Genomic DNA, 18,894 nt, shown 5'->3' with positions numbered 1-18,894 from the left:
ACCCGTAAGAACTGTTTTGTGTTTATGCTATTGTCTGTCTGGTGTCTGGTTTGTGTTTTAAATAATAAACAATAAAATTGACTTACTATTTTGGAAGCTTTATTTCAAATTTATAACTACAAATTTTAAAAATATAAACGTTACAAGATTTTACTGGTAAAGTATTTACTGGGAAGGAAAATGATCAGAGCTTTAATTTTTAAACAAATAGTAAAAAATATTTATCTTTGAAACTGAAAACAAAACTGATTTCAAAGCACTTAACAAGGCGAATTTATAGAAGGTGACGACAGAACTACAACAAATACAACATATACAAAAACAACAGGTACTTTGTTTTTGTAAAAAGATAAGTGAACTGTCAAAGTTGCCTTTGGTTGTTTCTGCTTTTGGGTTTGTTGTATTTTTCGACGCAACAACCACAAGTGAATTGACAGTTCACTTGTCTAAACAACTGAATATCAAAAATAATCAGGTCACCTTCTATAAATTCGCATTGGTCGTTACTTCTTTGTTATTTTAAAAGTATTGATAATAAAGTGCTGCCAGATCTCTACGATTGTACAATCTGGCAGCCCTTTATTATCCGTTCAACGTGAACATATCCGGCAACACCAGAATGACTACACACACACTCCATGTATTTCTTATGGGGATGAGTTGGCTCAAGACCCCCCAAATTTAGCTCATATAAACTTCATATAAAAAAATGTAGGTTTGCTGATGTCAGCCGTTGGCGTTGCCACTTTTTCAAAATTAATTTTGAGTGTCAAAACTAAAACAGAGCCGCTCTTATATCTTATTATTGGTTGGCAATGCTTGGGCCATTAACTGTCAAAACTATATCAAAGAAAGACAAGAGAAAATAGGATAAATTTTGTTGTATTTTCTATTGCACACACAAACTAAGAATAAATACATTTTTCTTACCATTTATTTTATTTATTTTAAGTGGTACTGTGATAAAATGCAAATAATCCTCTTGTAAATTAATATTTTAAAAAACATGGATGGTTTTGTTCAAACTGAACAAAAACAGACGATGTCCGAAAATTGATAAGAAGAAATTTTTATTACATTTTTTGTTTTCATTCTAAGCGTTTGTGTTTTATTTCGAAGAAAACAATGCATAAAATACTTAAAAAGTTATAATTTATATCAATAACAACGTATTGTTAAAGTGAAACAAATTCAAAATGAAATTATATAAATTATATACACATACCAAAGCTTATAATGGTAAATAACAACAGGGACAAATTTTAAATACATAAACATACACAGCATTCTACCACAAAAAAATATTTTTTTGTTTTGTATTACAGATGCTGATCTTTTAATCAACAGTAAGGAACATCCTGATGCAAAAGCTGGTGATATCGTTGAGGTATTTCACCGTGATGATGAGGAGAATACTAGATTGCTGCTGCAGATAACCACGTTTACAGATCTGAAAAATCGTGATGTGATTAGTATAGAAAGTGGTGTGGCAAATCAATTTAAACTGCGCACCTTCAGTGATGTTGTAATGCGTGTGGTTGATGTAACAGATGTTGCTTTGGATTCCATTGAAATCACTTTCAAGGATCAGTATATGGGACGTTCAGAAATGTGGCGTTTGAAGAAGTATTTAGTAAGTTTTTTTTTTGGTATCCCTCATTGCAGTGGTGCTGTGTAATATGTATAAAGATACATATTTCCAATACTTTTTGTAATACAAGCAATTTTTTATTTTATATATCGTATAATAAGCTGTATTGTTTTGGCTCATATCCAAAAACTCGGTATTGAGAAAAAGGACAAAGGAGATTTACATGATCAAAGATTATTAAAGAAAATTCTTTTGTGCAGCATAGGTATAATTTTTTATTTAATTTTTGGTTTCCATACAAACAGCGCTGTATTTTTATACTCTAGACCAAGTGGGAATATATTTTGACCAAATTTGATACATTGCGGGTCAATAATGAAGTTTATAGAAAATTAACAACTATACTATACAATTATACCCTGATAAATGTCTTAAATATGGCGGTTTGTATGGATGGAAATTTTTTTCGTTGGTTCAAATCAATAATAAGCGGACGATATTCATACAATAATTTTGTTAATATTTTACAATCGGCAAAAATATTTTTTAAATTTTTACCATTTTTTTTACTAAAAATTTCGTGAGAGTAAATAAGATTAGGCATAGCCGAATATAGAACTTTTTGTTTATATTAAAGTATTTTTGTATAAACATTTCAATTATAAAAGGGTTTTATTACATTATAAAGTCAAGTGCATGTTAGATTCAAATCTGTCGATACGTTTGTTTAATCTATAAAAAAAACTAAATGTAACTGCTAATACGTTTTTTTTTTAATTGCAATTACTTTTAATTCCATAAACTTAGACTAATACCTGTGTATATGTCAATAAAAAAATTGACTATAATGATATGCAAATACGATGTCAAGTATACGAGATGTGGTCTCAGGGCGAACGTGTTTCTTGCGGTGTAATTACGGAGGACACAAAAATTGTATTTCGCAGTAGCACATCAATGGTCTACTTATTCTTACAAATGTCATCGGAAATGTGGGATTTTGATATACACGGAGATTTGTATTTCGAAAAGGCGGTGAATGGTTTTCTAACTGAACTATTTCACAAATGGAAAAGATTGGGCTGTAATCATGAAGTCACAATTGTTTTGTTTTCACGGACATTTTACGCAGCCAAATCTCTGGATGAATTTCCCGATCACATGCGCGAATGTTTGCAAATGGATTATAAAGGCAGATTTTATGAGGATTTCTATCGCGTGGCCATACAGAATGAACGAAACGATGATTGGTGTACCATACTGGCCCAATTGAGAAAGTTGTTTACTTCATATCAAAAAACGGTATTGAATTATCATGCCCGCAAGGATATTAAAATACCAACAGCTTATAATTCTACAGCGGCTCAAGGCAACTTTTTGGAAGTTTTAAATATATCATTAAATACGTTTGAAAAACACTATCTAGATCGTACTTTTGATCGCACGGGACAGTTGTCAGTGGTTGTAACACCGGGGGTGGGAGTGTTCGAAGTTGATCGAGAACTTACCAACATAACCAAACAACGAGTAAGTATTTCTTTGAAATTACTTAACAAAGCTAAACTTTTTTTTAACGCTTTGCTTAGATTATAGATAATGGTGTTGGTAGCGATTTAGTGTGTGTTGGTGAGCAACCTTTACATGCTGTTCCTTTGCTGAAATTTCATAATAAAGATACTTCGCTGACTGCGGCTGACGATTACTCTTTACCACATTGGATTAATTTAAGTTTTTACTCAACCAATAAAAAAATTGCCTATTCAAATTTTATACCACGCATCAAATTGCCACCCATGATAGCAAATGCTCCCATAAAAATGGATTCTAATAATGTAAGTTTTACAATTACCAAATTGAATTATAATTTCGTTATTATAATATGTTTCTTTAATAACCCAGGACAATGAAAATAACTTTCTTAGCTGTAATCAATCGGAATATATACATAATTCATTGTTTGATTATGAAGCCTATGATGATCAAATATTTCAAGCACCACCAGCTCAAGGCACTTGGTAAACTTACATACCTATAGCATTAAAGTTGTTTGAATTAAAGTTAATTTGAATTACAGTTCTTTACAGCGTATTATTAGAGCTAAAAAGACTTCAGTGCCCAGTTTAGAAACATATGCTTTTCAAAACAGTGATTGGGAAAACTTTTCGCCCACTAAAGTACCTAGTTTAAGACGCAAAATGTCTGATCCGGACATACATCATGGCACTTCCGGCATATTGGCAGCCATGGTTCGATATATTTTAATTGTTTAAGTTTTTTTGTATCGATCTGTAAAATTTTATTGGTTTTTCTTTAGAGCGATGTCACCAATCTTTCTGAATCTTTGGCATCTGAAAAAAATTCAAGACGCTCTATTGTTTCGATAGCGCCAATAGTAAGGCCAGGAAGATCTCTAATTAATCCATTTGATCCATCTCATGTTACAATTAAATTAACTTCAAATCGTCGTCGTTGGACTCATATATTTCCAAAGGTAAGTTGCAGTTTCGAAGATACAAAAATACGGAATATATTATGCAATATAATTTTCAAAAATAGTTTCCATTGTATTGTATTGTCACTCACTATGTATACATGTTACAACAACATTAAGTTTTCGCACTAAAAATTAGTTTTTCTCCGAAAAGAAAAATAAATTTAAAATTATTTATTTTATTAGGGTCCCACAGGAGTTCTCATACAGCAGCATCATTATCAGGCGGTGCCGGCAAAACAAAATTGCAATCAATTCAATAACAATAATGACAATGACTACTCATCGTGTTACAATTCCATGGAGTACGATCATACATCAAATTGTTCAACACTGAGTAAATCCATCTCAAACAGCTTCAACACTGGTGACACAGATAAACTCGAAAGTAATTTTCACACTCTAACAATATTATTTTCTTTCTCTATATCCAATAATTCTATTGAAAATAAATATGTTTGTTCTGTTACATGTTTCAGTTTCCAGGAAACGTAACAATTCCTTATTAAATACTTCCGGCTTGGTAGCGAACACATCGACGGCAGCTGTACCAGCTAAGAGTTTTCTTTGGGGTGCCACCGGGGAACAGGAATGGACACCTGCCATTACTACGGGTATGTTTAATCAAAGCATTAATATTAAACAATTGACTGACAATATAGCGGTTGTCGTAGGCGTTTTACGCCAGTTACAGTTTCGTACTAGGTTAAAGAAACAGGTTGCCTGTTATCTTTAATCTAGTAGGAAACTATGGATGGCATAAAACGCCTACGCCAATCTCTGTAAGGGTGAATATTTTGTGTTTATCTTTGTGGTATATTATTGTGATATTGTCAAAAAGCGAATTTATCATTTCCCCCGAAATTGTTTACATTTTAATCTATGTTTATTGGTTTTATTTACAGTTTATTTACATTAACTATCTTTTAGTTTTTATTTTTGATATTGGAAATTTAGTTTGGGTAATTGTGTTACAAAAGAACTACATATATATTTACATATACATATAAACATATTATATGTATTCATACAGAAAAAAGTGCATATATAACATTAAAATAACAAATACGTACATTATTTGTAAGAAACTAAGGGCTTTAAGTTTATAATGACTAATATTAATACCTTAGTATATTATTCTCATTTCATTGCATTGAATTTTATTTAAATTCTCATAATAATACGTAAATAAATTTAATTTGAGCAATTTCTTTAAAAGGAATCTTGAATATTTTTAAGTGACAATATATTATATTAACACAACATTACAAATTCATAAATACTGAAATGTTTCAAATCGAATTACTTTTATAACTTCAACAAACATTAGTATGATTAAAAATTAAATGTAGGAATGAAAGTCTTTATTTAACACATGTCGCTAGAAATATACATACATATATAGAAATATTAAGGCCCTAATTTTGTAAATCACGCAACCAACGCTTGAATTTTGGTGCGTTTGTTCTGTTAAGAATTTGTATATAAAACAAAAACAAATTTTTGAAATTATGTTTTTGCTTTCCATATAAATATCACTTTGTGACGTGATTTACAAAATTAGGGCCTATGAATTACAATCGCTTTTAATTTCATATAAATAAAAGAAACAGAGCAAGAAGAAATAAGTGATTTTAATAAATAGCTAAAGAAAAGTCAAGTGAGCTAAAAAAATATGCCTATATTTATCAGACTTTATTTGTATATTTTTGGAAAATAATAGAATTGTAAAATTTTAAGTGCCCTTAATGTTTTTATAAAAGTTATTCGATTTAGAAAATTTCATTATTTTTAATATTTCTTGTTAAAGCTCACGATAGTCATCATATACAACAATAGTAGTTATTATCATCATATTTTTATGTTAGATATTTTTCTCTACAGATAGTCTTGATTACTAGTAACTGGCTATTTAATTAAAGCTTAAGAAATGGATGTCAAATAACATCAGAAGTTGAAGTTTGATTTTCAGTTACTAGCTGTCACTATATGACCATCAATTATATATTATTTATTTAGAATTAAAATTTGTTTTGAAATTACATATACAATATTTTTTATCCCCACATCATACATTCATAAACAAAAAAATTAACCATCTTTTTTTTAAATTACAAATAACGAATAATTTTTTTTCAAACTGTTTTGTTGTTCCCGTCCCATCAAACAAATCCTTCACTACAACAAAAAAAATTACATTTACATATGTTTGGAAAATAACTCATTTAACAAAATCGCAGTGAATGGTAGTGTGCGTAAACATTTAATACCAATAGTTGAAACAGAAACCACAATGGGAAATATGTTCGAGACAGAAGCTGATGGCAAAGGAAAAATAATCATAGGTCAGCAAATTTATATAAAAAAAATTAAACGTAACCATTTTTTTTATATTTATTTTTGTAGTTAAACGAAATATATATTTTGTTTAAATATATAAAAAGCTCGCACATTGTTTCTCTAGTAATAACATATAATTTGCATATTATTTATCAACAGCTTCACATTTGTTTCAGAAACGGTTTTTTTTACCACAAAATAACGAACACTTTTTAGTGAATTAATTGTATTTAAAAAAACACACTGTAGATACTTCCCAAATAATATTACATATTTTATTACGTTGTTGCACCCTTTTTTTAAATACAGTACACCTATTTAATAAGTATTAAAATTTTAGTAATGTAAACTGGTTTCTAAAACATTTTAAGTCATTAAATGGATATTGGCCTGTATTTCTATACTTTATAATAAAAATAATTCACGTCACCTCTCTTTACCCTTGCGAAAATACGAACTTTTGCACATTGTATAATGTATGTTGTTATTGTGATTGTGCGAAAGTTTGCATTTTCGCAAGAGTAAAAATCTGTGACTTGAATTACCTTTATAACTCATTGAGAAATTATTTTATGCAAATCGAATCATGGCCGGAAATCAATTAAATGCTTCAAAATTCGGTAATCAATTTTTGGTTTGGCTTCTCATTATCTGATTTGATCCACATTTTCACTCAATTATCTGTGAACAAAATTTAGCCAATCCTGGTGTAATGCAATGTATAACTATGACTGTATGTAGTTTAATTTTAATAACATTTGGTACGTTTGTAGTAGATTAATGCATGTTTCTTTTAATTGCATGATTATACAAGTATTTATATCGTATATTTAGTAGATTAGACAAATTTTCATCATTTACAACATAATTGTCATAAATATTAGTAAATATGCACTTTTATATACATACATATAATAACGTCTATGCTATATAATAAATCATGGGTGTCTGAATAATATATTTAGATGGTTTTTGAAAGGTAAAACTATTAGCGCAGTAAAAATGGGTAAATAATCTGATAAACCTCACAATGATCAATATAAATGCCTTTGGCGCCAAATTATCGTATGCGACATTTTCTAATTTTTTTTTTTAATTCTGAAATATAAACCGACTGATATTTTATAGTTCTCATAATATCAAAATTGTTAATAACTTTAAAAATATAGGGAGTAAGATTTTATCGTAAGTCAATGTTTACATTTTACAGTAAAGGATTTTTATCGTAAACGACACACAGTGGTATAGAAAACAAGTAAGAGAGCTATATTCGGCTGTGCCGAATCTTATATACCCTTCACCAAATTATACTTCAAAATAAAAATTTTAAATATTTTTTTCCAAAGTTCTTTTTTTAATTTTTTGGAACAAAATTTTTTTCGAATTATTTAAATTTTTTTTAAGTTTTAAAAAAAAATTTTGGTGAAAAAAAAATTCGGGTTAAAATTTTTTTTCCGATTTTGACCCATTGTAGGTCCAACTTACTCTGGTCTTATATACGTCGTTGCAAAGGTCTTTGAAATATCTATCATTAGATATCTATATTGTCTATATTAATGACTTGGTAATTCAGATATAGTTCAAAAATCAAGGTTGTCCTGATTTATTGCTCATATCTCAGCCATTTGTGTACCGATTTTGCTGATTTTAAATAGGAATAGGAAGATTTCGATCCCAAAGATATTGGGGTCTTCAGAAAATTGACTTCAACAGACAGACAGACGGACATGGCTTAATCGACTCCGCTATCTATAAGGATCCAGATACTTTATAGGGTCGGAAAATTATATTGTCGAAATTACAAACGTAATGACAAACTTATATATACCCTTCTCACGAAGATGAAGGGTATAAAAATAGGGTAATAAATCTGTAATTTCTAAATGGTTAGTCCGGTTTGAATGAAATTTAACATGCGCAAAGAGCAAGTGTTGTCCACCAAATGCGCGGACAGAGGCCCCCAAAGTAGCACACTTAAGGTACTTTCTTTCTTTATGTTCCGATTTCCATTTTTCCATTATTGGACTAACAAGTTCTAAGTTATATGCATTTGAATTTAAAAAAAAAAAATCAGATTTTTCGTTTATTTTTTTGGGAAAAAGTACTTTTTTTTATTTTAAGTTATCTAAAAAATTCCTAAGAATATGTATAAGTAGTTTATACTTTTTGAAAAGCTAACTTTACATCAAATATTTTTAATCACAAAACATTTTAAAATGTTTCATACCGAGTGGACCAGATCCATCCAAAAACGCATATTTTTTTATGTAAAATTCCACTTTAGGGCAAAAATTCCCAAATTGCATAGTCGTTATTAAATATAATAGTAATCCATTTTAGATGGCCCAATATGTTCTTAAATTTGTTATAAAGGGTTTCGATAACCCTTACACTGGTATGGATATTAAGCCCAAAAAGACAAAAAACTCTAATTTTTGAGATTTTTCAAAACTTTATTGGGAAATTCAACATAAGTACAATCGGTGCCCGTATTATATTGGTGGTGAGTATATTTGAGTCGGCACAGTCCAATTCAAAATAAAATCTGGTATATGATGATTTTAATATCATTATAAATAAACATTTCGGCTTTTTTATTTATTATATTGTATTCTAATTAAAATTATATTATTTATTTCGTAAATACTATCATTTCGGTATCTGCTAGTTAATATAATTTTGTTTACTCTGTTATTAAACATAAAATAAAATATAAACAAATTGAAAAAACAATTAATGAATTTTGTGCTATAGAAACGGCACCCTTTTGTGCTCGTCATTGTGAGCATATGCGGGAGGCTTTCTCAAACCCAAGCAGTCATTAAAAATTTAAACCACTGAGCTATATGAGATGCTTATGGCTTCCACAATCTCTCGCACTTTCATTCTCCATATCTTGATTTTTTCAATTCTTTCGGGTGTAGAGACCTCAACTAGCCGTCCAGAGCGTTCGACATCTCTAGTCTTGTACGTCCACAACGAAATTCAGTAAAACCACATGTTTACCATTGAAATTGATGGTGCAGAGTTCGCATAGTATTTATCAAGCTTAACCTTGGTTTGAGTGATTGAGGTAGTCTGCTATCAATGGCTGTCGTTACCGTTGACATAATAATAGAAATTAACGATACCTTAAAAATAAACACACAAGTTTACTTCTTTCTATTTAGGCCTGATCCAATGTCAAGTTGTTATGGAAGTCGTGCAACGGATTGGAAAAATTGTTAATTCACCTTATTTCCCATAATTAACATCAACAAATAATTATTGAGTTATTATTAGAATAAAATTGCTGAAGAGTTAACAGAGCGTTCAAATCACGTTTCAAATTTATTTCGAAATCTATAAGCAACATATTTAAATCATTTGTTTTATTTTATACAGATAAACCAAATAAATAATTTAATTAATTTGTTATTTATCTTTTACTTACCTTTTTTTAAATAATTAAATGTATGTCTTGAGTGCTTTTTTTTATTATTTTCTGCTTTTAACGTTTAATCACACTTTATTACATGTTGTGGGATTTATTATAATTTTAATGGTATTTTGAAGAGATGTTGTGTCCTTTTATTTCACTAAACTAAATACAAAAAAATAAAAAATTCTATTCGTATTCGACAGTGTTGTTGTAAATGTTAACAAAATAATCTATAACTAAATTTTATTTAATAATTATGTTATTCTTTTCTTTTTTAAATTTATTATAATGTGAAACACTAACTGTTTGTAGGAGTTGATTGGAAATCTCTTACCATACCAGCTTGTTTACCTATAACTACTGACTATTTTCCCGATAAACGTTCATTACATAACGATTATGTTATATCCGATTACACTCTCCTGCCGGATGATGTAAATTTGGATTATGCTAATAGTCGAGCGATTTATCGAAAACCCCTGACAACTGAAGAAGTTTGTACAGAAATTGTATCACAACGTTTGGCTCAAGGTTTTCAACTAATCGTTTTAGAAGAGAAGTTAAATAACACTCCTGCCCAGGCGCCATGTTGTGGGGGTCTCAAGCAGCAAAAACCTACTTCAGTGCTGCATTTACAGCCATTAACAGAGGTCACAAAGGAATATTTATTATCGATAGGTCGTATTTTCCATAAAATAACATTAAATGGTTCGGTTATAACTGTAACGGGCTATAGGCCAAGGTGAGTAGTAAATATGTAGTAGTAAACATTTTAAATGCTTTAATAACATATTTTATATTATTTCCAAGACATCCCTATCCACCGATTAATGTTGATTATCGCTATCGTTTCCATGCGCCACAACATGAAACGTATGAGATTTCAGGTGTTAATTTTACTACCGAAAAATTGGAAAATTTCAATTGGAATTATATGGATCATTATATATGTACTAGAGGTGATACTGATTATCCTTTAATGGAAGTAAGTAGATACATATATATGTAATTTAAATATCAAAATTTTTAAAATACAGATTCCGTTTTAAAAGAAACCATTTTGTTGATTCAGACCGAAACCGGAATTTAAAATTAAAATTTTCAGTTATATAAATAAGTTATTAAACTAATGTATGCATTTCTATATCTTACAGAGTTTAAAATATTGGCGTTTCCGTATGTATTTATTACCAAAAGAAAATAGAGCCATGAATAAAATAATTGAACACGGCTGTCAACACTGTGATGTTTTCACCGATACTGCGGTGGACAATACTAAACAACAGATAGATGATTTTATGCGTTTCGTTGAATTGCATTTGAATAAATTGAAGAGACGTAAAGCACGCGTAAGCAAATCTTGAATTCTTTTCTATTTAATTATTCTTTTATTCGTTTTGTATGGAAATTAGTTAAACTAATTACGTTTCATTATGCTTTTATTTAAATAATTTAGTTTTGTTTTATTTTTTTTTTTCAATTATATTTATATTTGCAAGTTATTTTATCTTAACTATTGATTTATTTTATTATATTTTTTTTTTATTATTTATTACTTTTATGTATAATTTCCCGAACAAAAAAAAAACATTTATGTACAGAAATATTTTTTTATTTAGAGTTTTAACATACTTACATATACATATTTATTTATTTTTAAATGTTTACCACACAACAACAACAATTTTAATACTTTTTCCAAAATTTTATTATTGTTGCTTTTGCCTTATGTGTTTGAGTTGGAATCGTTTACAGGATAGTCCTACTGCACAAAGTCATCTAACAAGAAGGCGCCACAGTACCAGCATAATATCCAGACCTCCATCTAATCAGGTTCTCTATCTTAAACTTTTCTATCTTTTTTTTCTCTTTACTAAAAACAAGTTTTTTTCTATTTGTTTTGTCAATACTTAAAATTAATTCTAAAATTTTGTCCTTTGTCTTGTTAATACAAACATATTTTTTGTTTTGTTGTTTATTTTACCCTCTTATTTGCAAAAAAAAAAAGCATCAAGCATTTACTTGAATCAAACAAATAATGTCCACTAAATTTGCATATTTTTTTTAAAATTTAGGGAGTTACGAATTCGCCGTTTCGTGAACGTGTTGGCAGTAATCGTTTACCCGAAAAACGTCCAAGGTTTTTATATAAACAATTTTAGTTAAAAGACAAATTTTTTTTGTAAAGCTTTTTAACTGGTTTGGCTTTGTTATGTTTTGAACCTTATATTTTTTTTTTTACAAACGTTTGGTGTTTGCTTATTTACTACATACTTTTTGCTACTATAATTTATTTATTTAATTATTTTGTTTTAAATATTTAACTTAATGTATGTAAACTATTCTCTAGCTTATACTGTAATAGACACGCAGCTTCATAATTTAAAATATTTTTAATTTAATATTGGTTTTAGCACGTGCAGAATGTCCAATGTGGATTGAGCTGTGTGGCACATAACGCCGTCTTGTTGAAACCACATCCACACCATCCAATTCAAGCCAAAAAAAAAGAAGGTACTCGACCTATAGCGCTTTCCGTTGATGATGATGGCCTGGCAAACATAGTTGTCAAAGAAATATAAACCGATGTCGATCAAATGTGGATTGATTTCGTCTCAAATTTGACAAATTCGTTTGTTAACGTACCCATTCTTTCAAAAATTGACCTCAACGTAAAACACGAAAAACGCATTAAATTAAACATATTATCATTTGAACGTTTTGTTAAGTGCTATATCCGTCCATGATGATTTGACATAACAAACTGAATAAACGACATCCAATTCGACAGATGTAGCTTCAACAATACGGGCGCTATCAACTGTCAAAGTTCGGAAGTCCCTTTTGAAAGACCCTTTAGAAATGGCAGCTTAAAGCTCATTTCCACGGAACATTTTTTAAGATTTTTTTAATTAAATATTTGGAAAAGGTTCCATTGTATTATCAACCACATATCGCACTCGTTCAACAATACTGTATTAACTCAAAATTTTAAAATTTTCAGTAGATGGCAAAAACTGTTTGTGATTACATTTTAAGAGAATTTGAAAATCCGAATACATCATAGTAAGCAAATTCCATTTGAAAATATATTTACATTGTTTTTCTTTAACATTTTTGCAATTATTGCAAAATAAATCTATTTTTTGAGTTACTACCATTTTTCTGGAACTTCTCGATATTTTTTTGTATTATTTTATCAACAAAACAGTATCAACTCAAAATACAACAAAATTTAAATAAAACAAATGTGGTTTTCAAGATGAAAGAGTAATCGGATTACGTTGAAATTTTTACAGTAGATATATATTGATGTTGTTAGTTGATTTCTTGCAAAAAGTGAATTTTTAAAAATTTTGGTTAATACAGTATTGTTGAACGAGTACGATATGTATTTTTTAAGTTGAAATGATTTCAACCAGATCATATAAAATTGTTTTTAGTCTATGGGTTGCGTGTCTTTGTATTTTTATGTCTGCAATATAATAATTATTAAAACTATGTAATATCTTAAATAGAATATAAAGTTTTATTTTAAACACTTTTTAATTTCTACATCAGACTAGGTGGATTGACATAAACAACGTTTTGTAGCTCTCGGTAATTTAACTTTGATATGTTTTAAAAGGACTCCCGCCCGAATTGATATACAAAACAAATTTATATTTTTTTAGATTTTTTACTGATACTAGCTTTTATTATGTGTTCTGTGCATTTTCATATAGTTTCTGCTATACAAGAAAATGGATCAATCGCCTCCCCTCACGTTATCCTAAAATGTCTCGCTATCTCATTTAGGGATGCCCTGCATTCCTCGGTTAACCTAGATGTCGTGAAGAAACCCGCTATTCCATTAACAGAAGCCTTGATATCATCAAATGTATATCATCAATATATGTACATATATTTCCAGATATTCGATAATATCTCAGCCAGTTGGATGTACGTTTTATGGCAGTAATTTCCGCCTAAAGAGCAGTATATAGTTATTCTCTATAAAGAAACCTTCACCAAGCCTTATGACATCATCAGTGGGGTGGAATCCTCGCAGCCATATATCCCTATTCGGAATTATTATATGGAATTGCATGTCGAAAAATGGTAGTAGTAGTCCAGTATCTTAGAGTGCCCATGATCCTTACCAGACCAAGAGCTGTCAGCATTCAATCTGACGAATCTGCGTATACATATTCAAATTTAATGGTTATAATAACAAAGTTTAAAGTGAGAGGGCTAACAAAACTTGTTTGTCAATCGGTCCAGTCTAACATACACACATAGCCAGTTTGAAAAAAAAAAACATGCGCAAAGTACTTTACAAACATTAGTTTTTTTGTAAATCAAGTACTTTATCATATGCAATTGCATTGGTAGTTTTTGTCTGGTTATATAAGTGTACGCAATCAATCCTACATATAAAAAAACATTTATTTAGTACCTACAAATTGTCTGCTTTAATTTTTTATTTTGCTACATTTTATTATTTTGTACTTTTTTAACTTTTTTGTTTTTTATTTTATGGTTTTTGGCTTACAGCATGTCACAACTAGATTCTCTGAAAAACATCATATTATTTTTAACTCACCTCAGCAAAGGTTTGTTGGTTTGTTTTGTAAAGGCACAATTTTAATATTCATTAGAAATTTTAAAAAATTTAAATACACTCATTAAAATACCTTCATATCATATTTGTATATAACTTTCATAAAATTCATTAAATGCAATTTCGAGTTTTTTCAACTTTTTTTTTTTGGCAATTATTTTTTCAATGCATTTAGAAATTTACCTTTAATACATTTATTTACAATATTTTTTTTAATAACTTTATAAATGTTATTCTATTTTAAATAGTTATATAGCTCGATCAACTGTTTTAAAAACGGAACGGGCCGCTGGTCGTATAATACATCCGGCTGCAGATGCCGCTGCGATTGCCTTAAATTCTGAGCTAAATCAGCATGATGATTATGATGAAGGGTAATACATACATAACTAAGTAATAAAATAAAAACTAAACATTTTCCTTTTTTTTACAAGATCATCAACGGAAATTAAATTACGTCCAAATGCCACCGTTAATGAAATATTTGAAGCTATGAAACATCCCGTTAATGGTGTTGCCTTCATTTCACAAACCCAAAGTCTGCCTTCGTATACGTTTGTATCGTTTGATGCCTTGATGTGGCTGAAAAATAATTTGGATAACTCTCGTAGTCCTTTGGAAATTTTAGAGGCTATGCGTAAAGAGAAATTAATCTGTCATGCCTCGGGTGATTTTAATAAGCCCGTTTTAGCAGGCTTTTATTTGTATTTTATTGCACAACAAGATAAAAATGTCAAAGGTATGTAAAAAATATAAACATTGTTGTTTTAACCAGGATCAATATTATGTGTATTTTGATAGACTATATACGACCCCTAAATGATTTAAGTGCCTTTGAGAATGAATGGATGGAAATCGAATTATTAGGCTGTAGTAATTTATGGAATGATGAAGCTGCATTACCGCATATACCAAGCTTTCTGAAAGAAATACCACCTTCACAATCCTGGACTGAGTGTTGCAGGAATCGTAAGAAATTGAATCTTATTTAGTTAATATTCAAATATTTTAAACAGATTTTTCCTATTTATATTCTGATAAAATTCTATAATTTTCTAGACAAAACTTATCGGCATTCACATTTAGAAATTGATGTTAATCAAAAGAGCGAACGTATGGAATGGGGTCATGTTAAATATCACACTGTTATGCAAACAGGTTTTGCATTTGAGATTGTAGTACAATGGGTTACATCGTCGGGACCAATAGTTTGGGATCTGGTAAGATTAAAATAAATACCATTCAGTTTACGTCTATAGAGGTTAATTTAAAACATTATTTATAAATTTTCACACCAAATTAAAGATTAATGGCTGGATACGTAAAGCCAACCAATGTAATTATCAATTAGTTCCGGTACCTGCCGATCCAATGGCTGAACCGTTTACAGAAAAATCCGATCCGCTTAGAGGTCCTATATTTATACCTTTGGCCACTCAGCATTTAAATAATGGTGTTAATTTGTTCGAAGGTTGGTTGTTAGAAAAAACCTGGAGGATTTTTTTAAATGAGTAAAAATTATTTTCTATTTTTCTAGAATTTTCTGAAGAAACTAGAGCCGATCGTATGTTACTATTTCAAGAAGCTATATTAGCTCGTTTCGGATTTTTACCCTGTGTTGTGGAAAAGAAATTTACTTTTAACAGAGATGTAAGTAATATTAAAAAAAGTTATTATACCCTTCGCCATGAGTGCTATATAAGTTTGTCATTATGTTTGCAATTTCCAAATTTTTAATTTGCGACTCCATAAAGGACGCTCCTTTATGGAGTCGCAAATTAAAAATTTCCGCTATAGACCCAGTTCGGTTGCTATTTAAGGAAACACCCAGAATAAATTCGATTTTCGACCTAGTTTTGATCTACTAAGGCATTAATATAAAATCAAATACCTTTGCAACAGCGTATATAAGGGCAAAGTAAGTCGGACCTACAATGGGTCAAAATCGGAAAAATATTTTTTAATCTGAATTTTTTTTCGCCAAAAAAAAATTTTTGTCATAAAATTTTTTTACATAAAATTTTTATCATAACATTTTTTACTCATAAATTTAAAAACAAAAATTAAAAAAAAATTTTGAAAATAAAATTAAAAAATTAATTTGAAAAAACAATTTTGGCATAAAAAATTAAAATTTTTTTTTTAAATAAATTTGAAATGAATATTTAAAATATAGCTCTCTTACTTTTTTAACTATATTTTAATTACAAAGTCATTACCATTGTAGAATTAGCAAGGTACAATTATTAGAAAGTATGCTCTCAATTATACATTCCCTATAACGTCAAACAAAAGAAAATTAAAAAATATAAAAAGGAAATGCCAAAAAAAAATAATTGAATTTAAATTTTTGTTACGAAAAAACTATATTTTATTAAATAAATGTGTACTAATTTCAATTAAAACCTTAAAAATTTATAAAATATCGCGGTAACAAATTGAAAAAAGGTAAGTAATTAAACACATAGTTTGACGTTTTAGGGTTGAATAATGAAAACTCTCTCTAATAATTGTACCTCCATGGGCATTACAATATGTATATTTAATGATAGACATTTCAAAGACCTTTCCCACAAGTTATAGAAATTCGGTGGAATTTATTTTTTCTTAAAGTATATTTTGGCAAAGAGTATATAAGATTCAGCACAGCCGAATATAGAGTCTTACTTGTTTTTTTTTTTAAGTGAACTATTATAAAATATTACAATAAATCCCTTATTTTATATTAAATCCCTTATATAGGTGCCAAAGGAATATCAATATGTCCATTGCTCCGGCAATATGTTTGCTCTTATACGGTAATAAAATAGTAGTATATACATATTTTCAAAAACAAATTAATAATTCAATTTATAATTTTATTTCTTAGTTGTTCTAAAAATACCAATTATCAAATGGATTCTCCAAGTCGTCAAGAAGCCAATGTTACTCGTTGTGTCTATGGTCATACAAATAATACTAATGTACCAAAAAAGGTAAAATAATTAAAAACTTATTTGTTTACTAAAATTCATTCATGTGTACCTGTTTAAAACTGTTTTTTTTTTTAATTCTAGATTGGTTTCTTATGGGCTTGGAATCATATGATACCAAATAAAAAATGGAAATCTCTCCTTATTAACAATTCGTCCGAAGGCGAACTGTTTCAATTGAAAATGCTTAAAGATTTTCGTGAGTTTTGTTCGAATGGCGATAATCGTTTGGTTAAATTTTGGAATCATTGTCATGATATGAAACGTGCTTCTTTAAATAGCATTGAAAACATAAATAACAACAATAATAATATTGAAAATAAAACTATATTAGGTTTAAGTTAAAATATGGGTTACTATCTGTATAATATATAAGTATATACCTTTAAAATTTGTTAAACTCTTTAAAGTAGTAATTAGCATAGTTTCAATAAGTATATATGATTATTGTTATAGTTTAAAATATTCATTATACTTGGTATATCTATCTGTTTTTAAAATATTACGTTAAGTTTTTTTATACAATACAATAAAAATATATAGAAAATAAATGAACGTCTCATATATTAAAAATTAATTCTAATTATGTGTTAATAGTTTACATAAATATGTAAACTATTATTACTAGCTGTCCCGGCAAACGTTGTTCTGCCATAGCTCACAAAAAGTTTGAAGACTCCCACTATAATAGTACTCCAGATATGCAACAATAAATTTTTACTTTGTATGGGAGGTGCCATGCCATTGTTCCTATATAGGTCAATTGTGAATGTAAACCATCCAGGGACCCACTCAGACGTTGAGGAGGAGTTCAGTTACTAACACGTACAGATGAATTATATATATAAAGATATTAATCATATATATCAGCGGTGAGGCCTTTCAGAGCACTTTCAAATTATATCAATATTGTTCAAAATCATAGGAAAAATAGAAAATAAAATCAAACATAAACAGCCCAATTATGAATAAAAAATTCGGCGCGAGTTTGTTCCCCGGCAGTTTTTTCCCATTGAATTTGAATAGGAAAAATGAGAAAAGGGAAAATACTTTATTCATAATTGGGCTGAAAAATATTGCAAATTGTTAAACATACGAGTATTGGTTTTTGACAACTGAGTTAGGTATTTGATAGGAGAGTTTCCCATCTATGTGTATTTATCTATGTTTAGAAGTATTGCTATATATTATACACTATATTGCACCTTGTTCCAATAGACCTTCACATAATGACCACCTCTGCCTGCAGCGCAGCTATGCTTAACACATCTGGATGTTGGAGATCGAGAACATATGGCCATATGTAATATGAATATATTACTCCATATACAGATTTGTATAGGGTGTTCAAGGTCTTAATTCCCTCCAGGAGTGAGAGGTGTAGGGGTAATCTATTGTATGAATATGACACCAGGATATATACAGACGGTTTGTGACAGTTTCCTTTTAACGACCATTGTCGTAGGTGCAAGTATA

The 18,894-nt window shown here is 29.1% G+C and overlaps 1 protein-coding gene across 6 annotated transcripts; it reads left to right on the top strand.

Annotated features, from left to right (window-relative positions):
- Positions 1 to 865: 865 nt before the first annotated feature.
- Iml1 (GATOR complex protein Iml1) lies at positions 866 to 17,995 on the top strand. 6 transcript variants are annotated; one of them, XM_065506256.1, is made up of 24 exons: positions 866 to 1,239; positions 1,326 to 1,633; positions 2,399 to 3,118; positions 3,178 to 3,423; positions 3,491 to 3,606; positions 3,666 to 3,837; positions 3,906 to 4,082; positions 4,269 to 4,470; positions 4,562 to 4,696; positions 6,323 to 6,427; positions 10,156 to 10,585; positions 10,654 to 10,828; positions 10,998 to 11,192; positions 11,599 to 11,676; positions 14,380 to 14,438; positions 14,695 to 14,820; positions 14,881 to 15,185; positions 15,248 to 15,415; positions 15,506 to 15,666; positions 15,752 to 15,917; positions 15,984 to 16,096; positions 17,189 to 17,244; positions 17,316 to 17,421; positions 17,503 to 17,995. In XM_065506256.1, exons 1-24 carry the CDS (start codon positions 1,197 to 1,199, stop codon positions 17,761 to 17,763), a joined length of 4,623 nt encoding a protein of 1,540 aa, XP_065362328.1. In that variant the 5' UTR covers positions 866 to 1,196; the 3' UTR covers positions 17,764 to 17,995. The 6 variants fall into 6 exon arrangements, with proteins under 6 accessions (XP_065362328.1, XP_065362327.1, XP_065362331.1 ...); XM_065506255.1 differs by lacking the exon at positions 14,380 to 14,438 and adding an exon at positions 11,919 to 11,983 and having other exon boundaries at positions 867 to 1,239; XM_065506259.1 differs by lacking the exon at positions 11,599 to 11,676 and having other exon boundaries at positions 867 to 1,239.
- The last annotated feature ends 899 nt before the right edge of the window (positions 17,996 to 18,894 follow it).

This window comes from Calliphora vicina, chromosome 3, assembly GCF_958450345.1.
Source record: "Calliphora vicina chromosome 3, idCalVici1.1, whole genome shotgun sequence".
Lineage (NCBI taxonomy): Eukaryota > Metazoa > Arthropoda > Insecta > Diptera > Calliphoridae > Calliphora > Calliphora vicina.
The sequence above is the reverse complement of the archived record's forward strand: the minus strand, read 5'-3'. Positions and strand labels throughout refer to the sequence as shown.

Bases quoted from the DNA above. Each gene is read 5' to 3' on its own strand.
- Iml1 (XM_065506255.1), top strand. From the start codon at position 1,197: ATGAAATTATATAAATTATATACACATACCAAAGCTTATAATG. The intron at 3,838-3,905 runs GTTCGATATATT...GTTTTTCTTTAG, and splicing joins CCGGCATATTGGCAGCCATG to AGCGATGTCACCAATCTTTC. The intron at 11,193-11,598 runs GTAAGCAAATCT...AATCGTTTACAG, and splicing joins TGAAGAGACGTAAAGCACGC to GATAGTCCTACTGCACAAAG.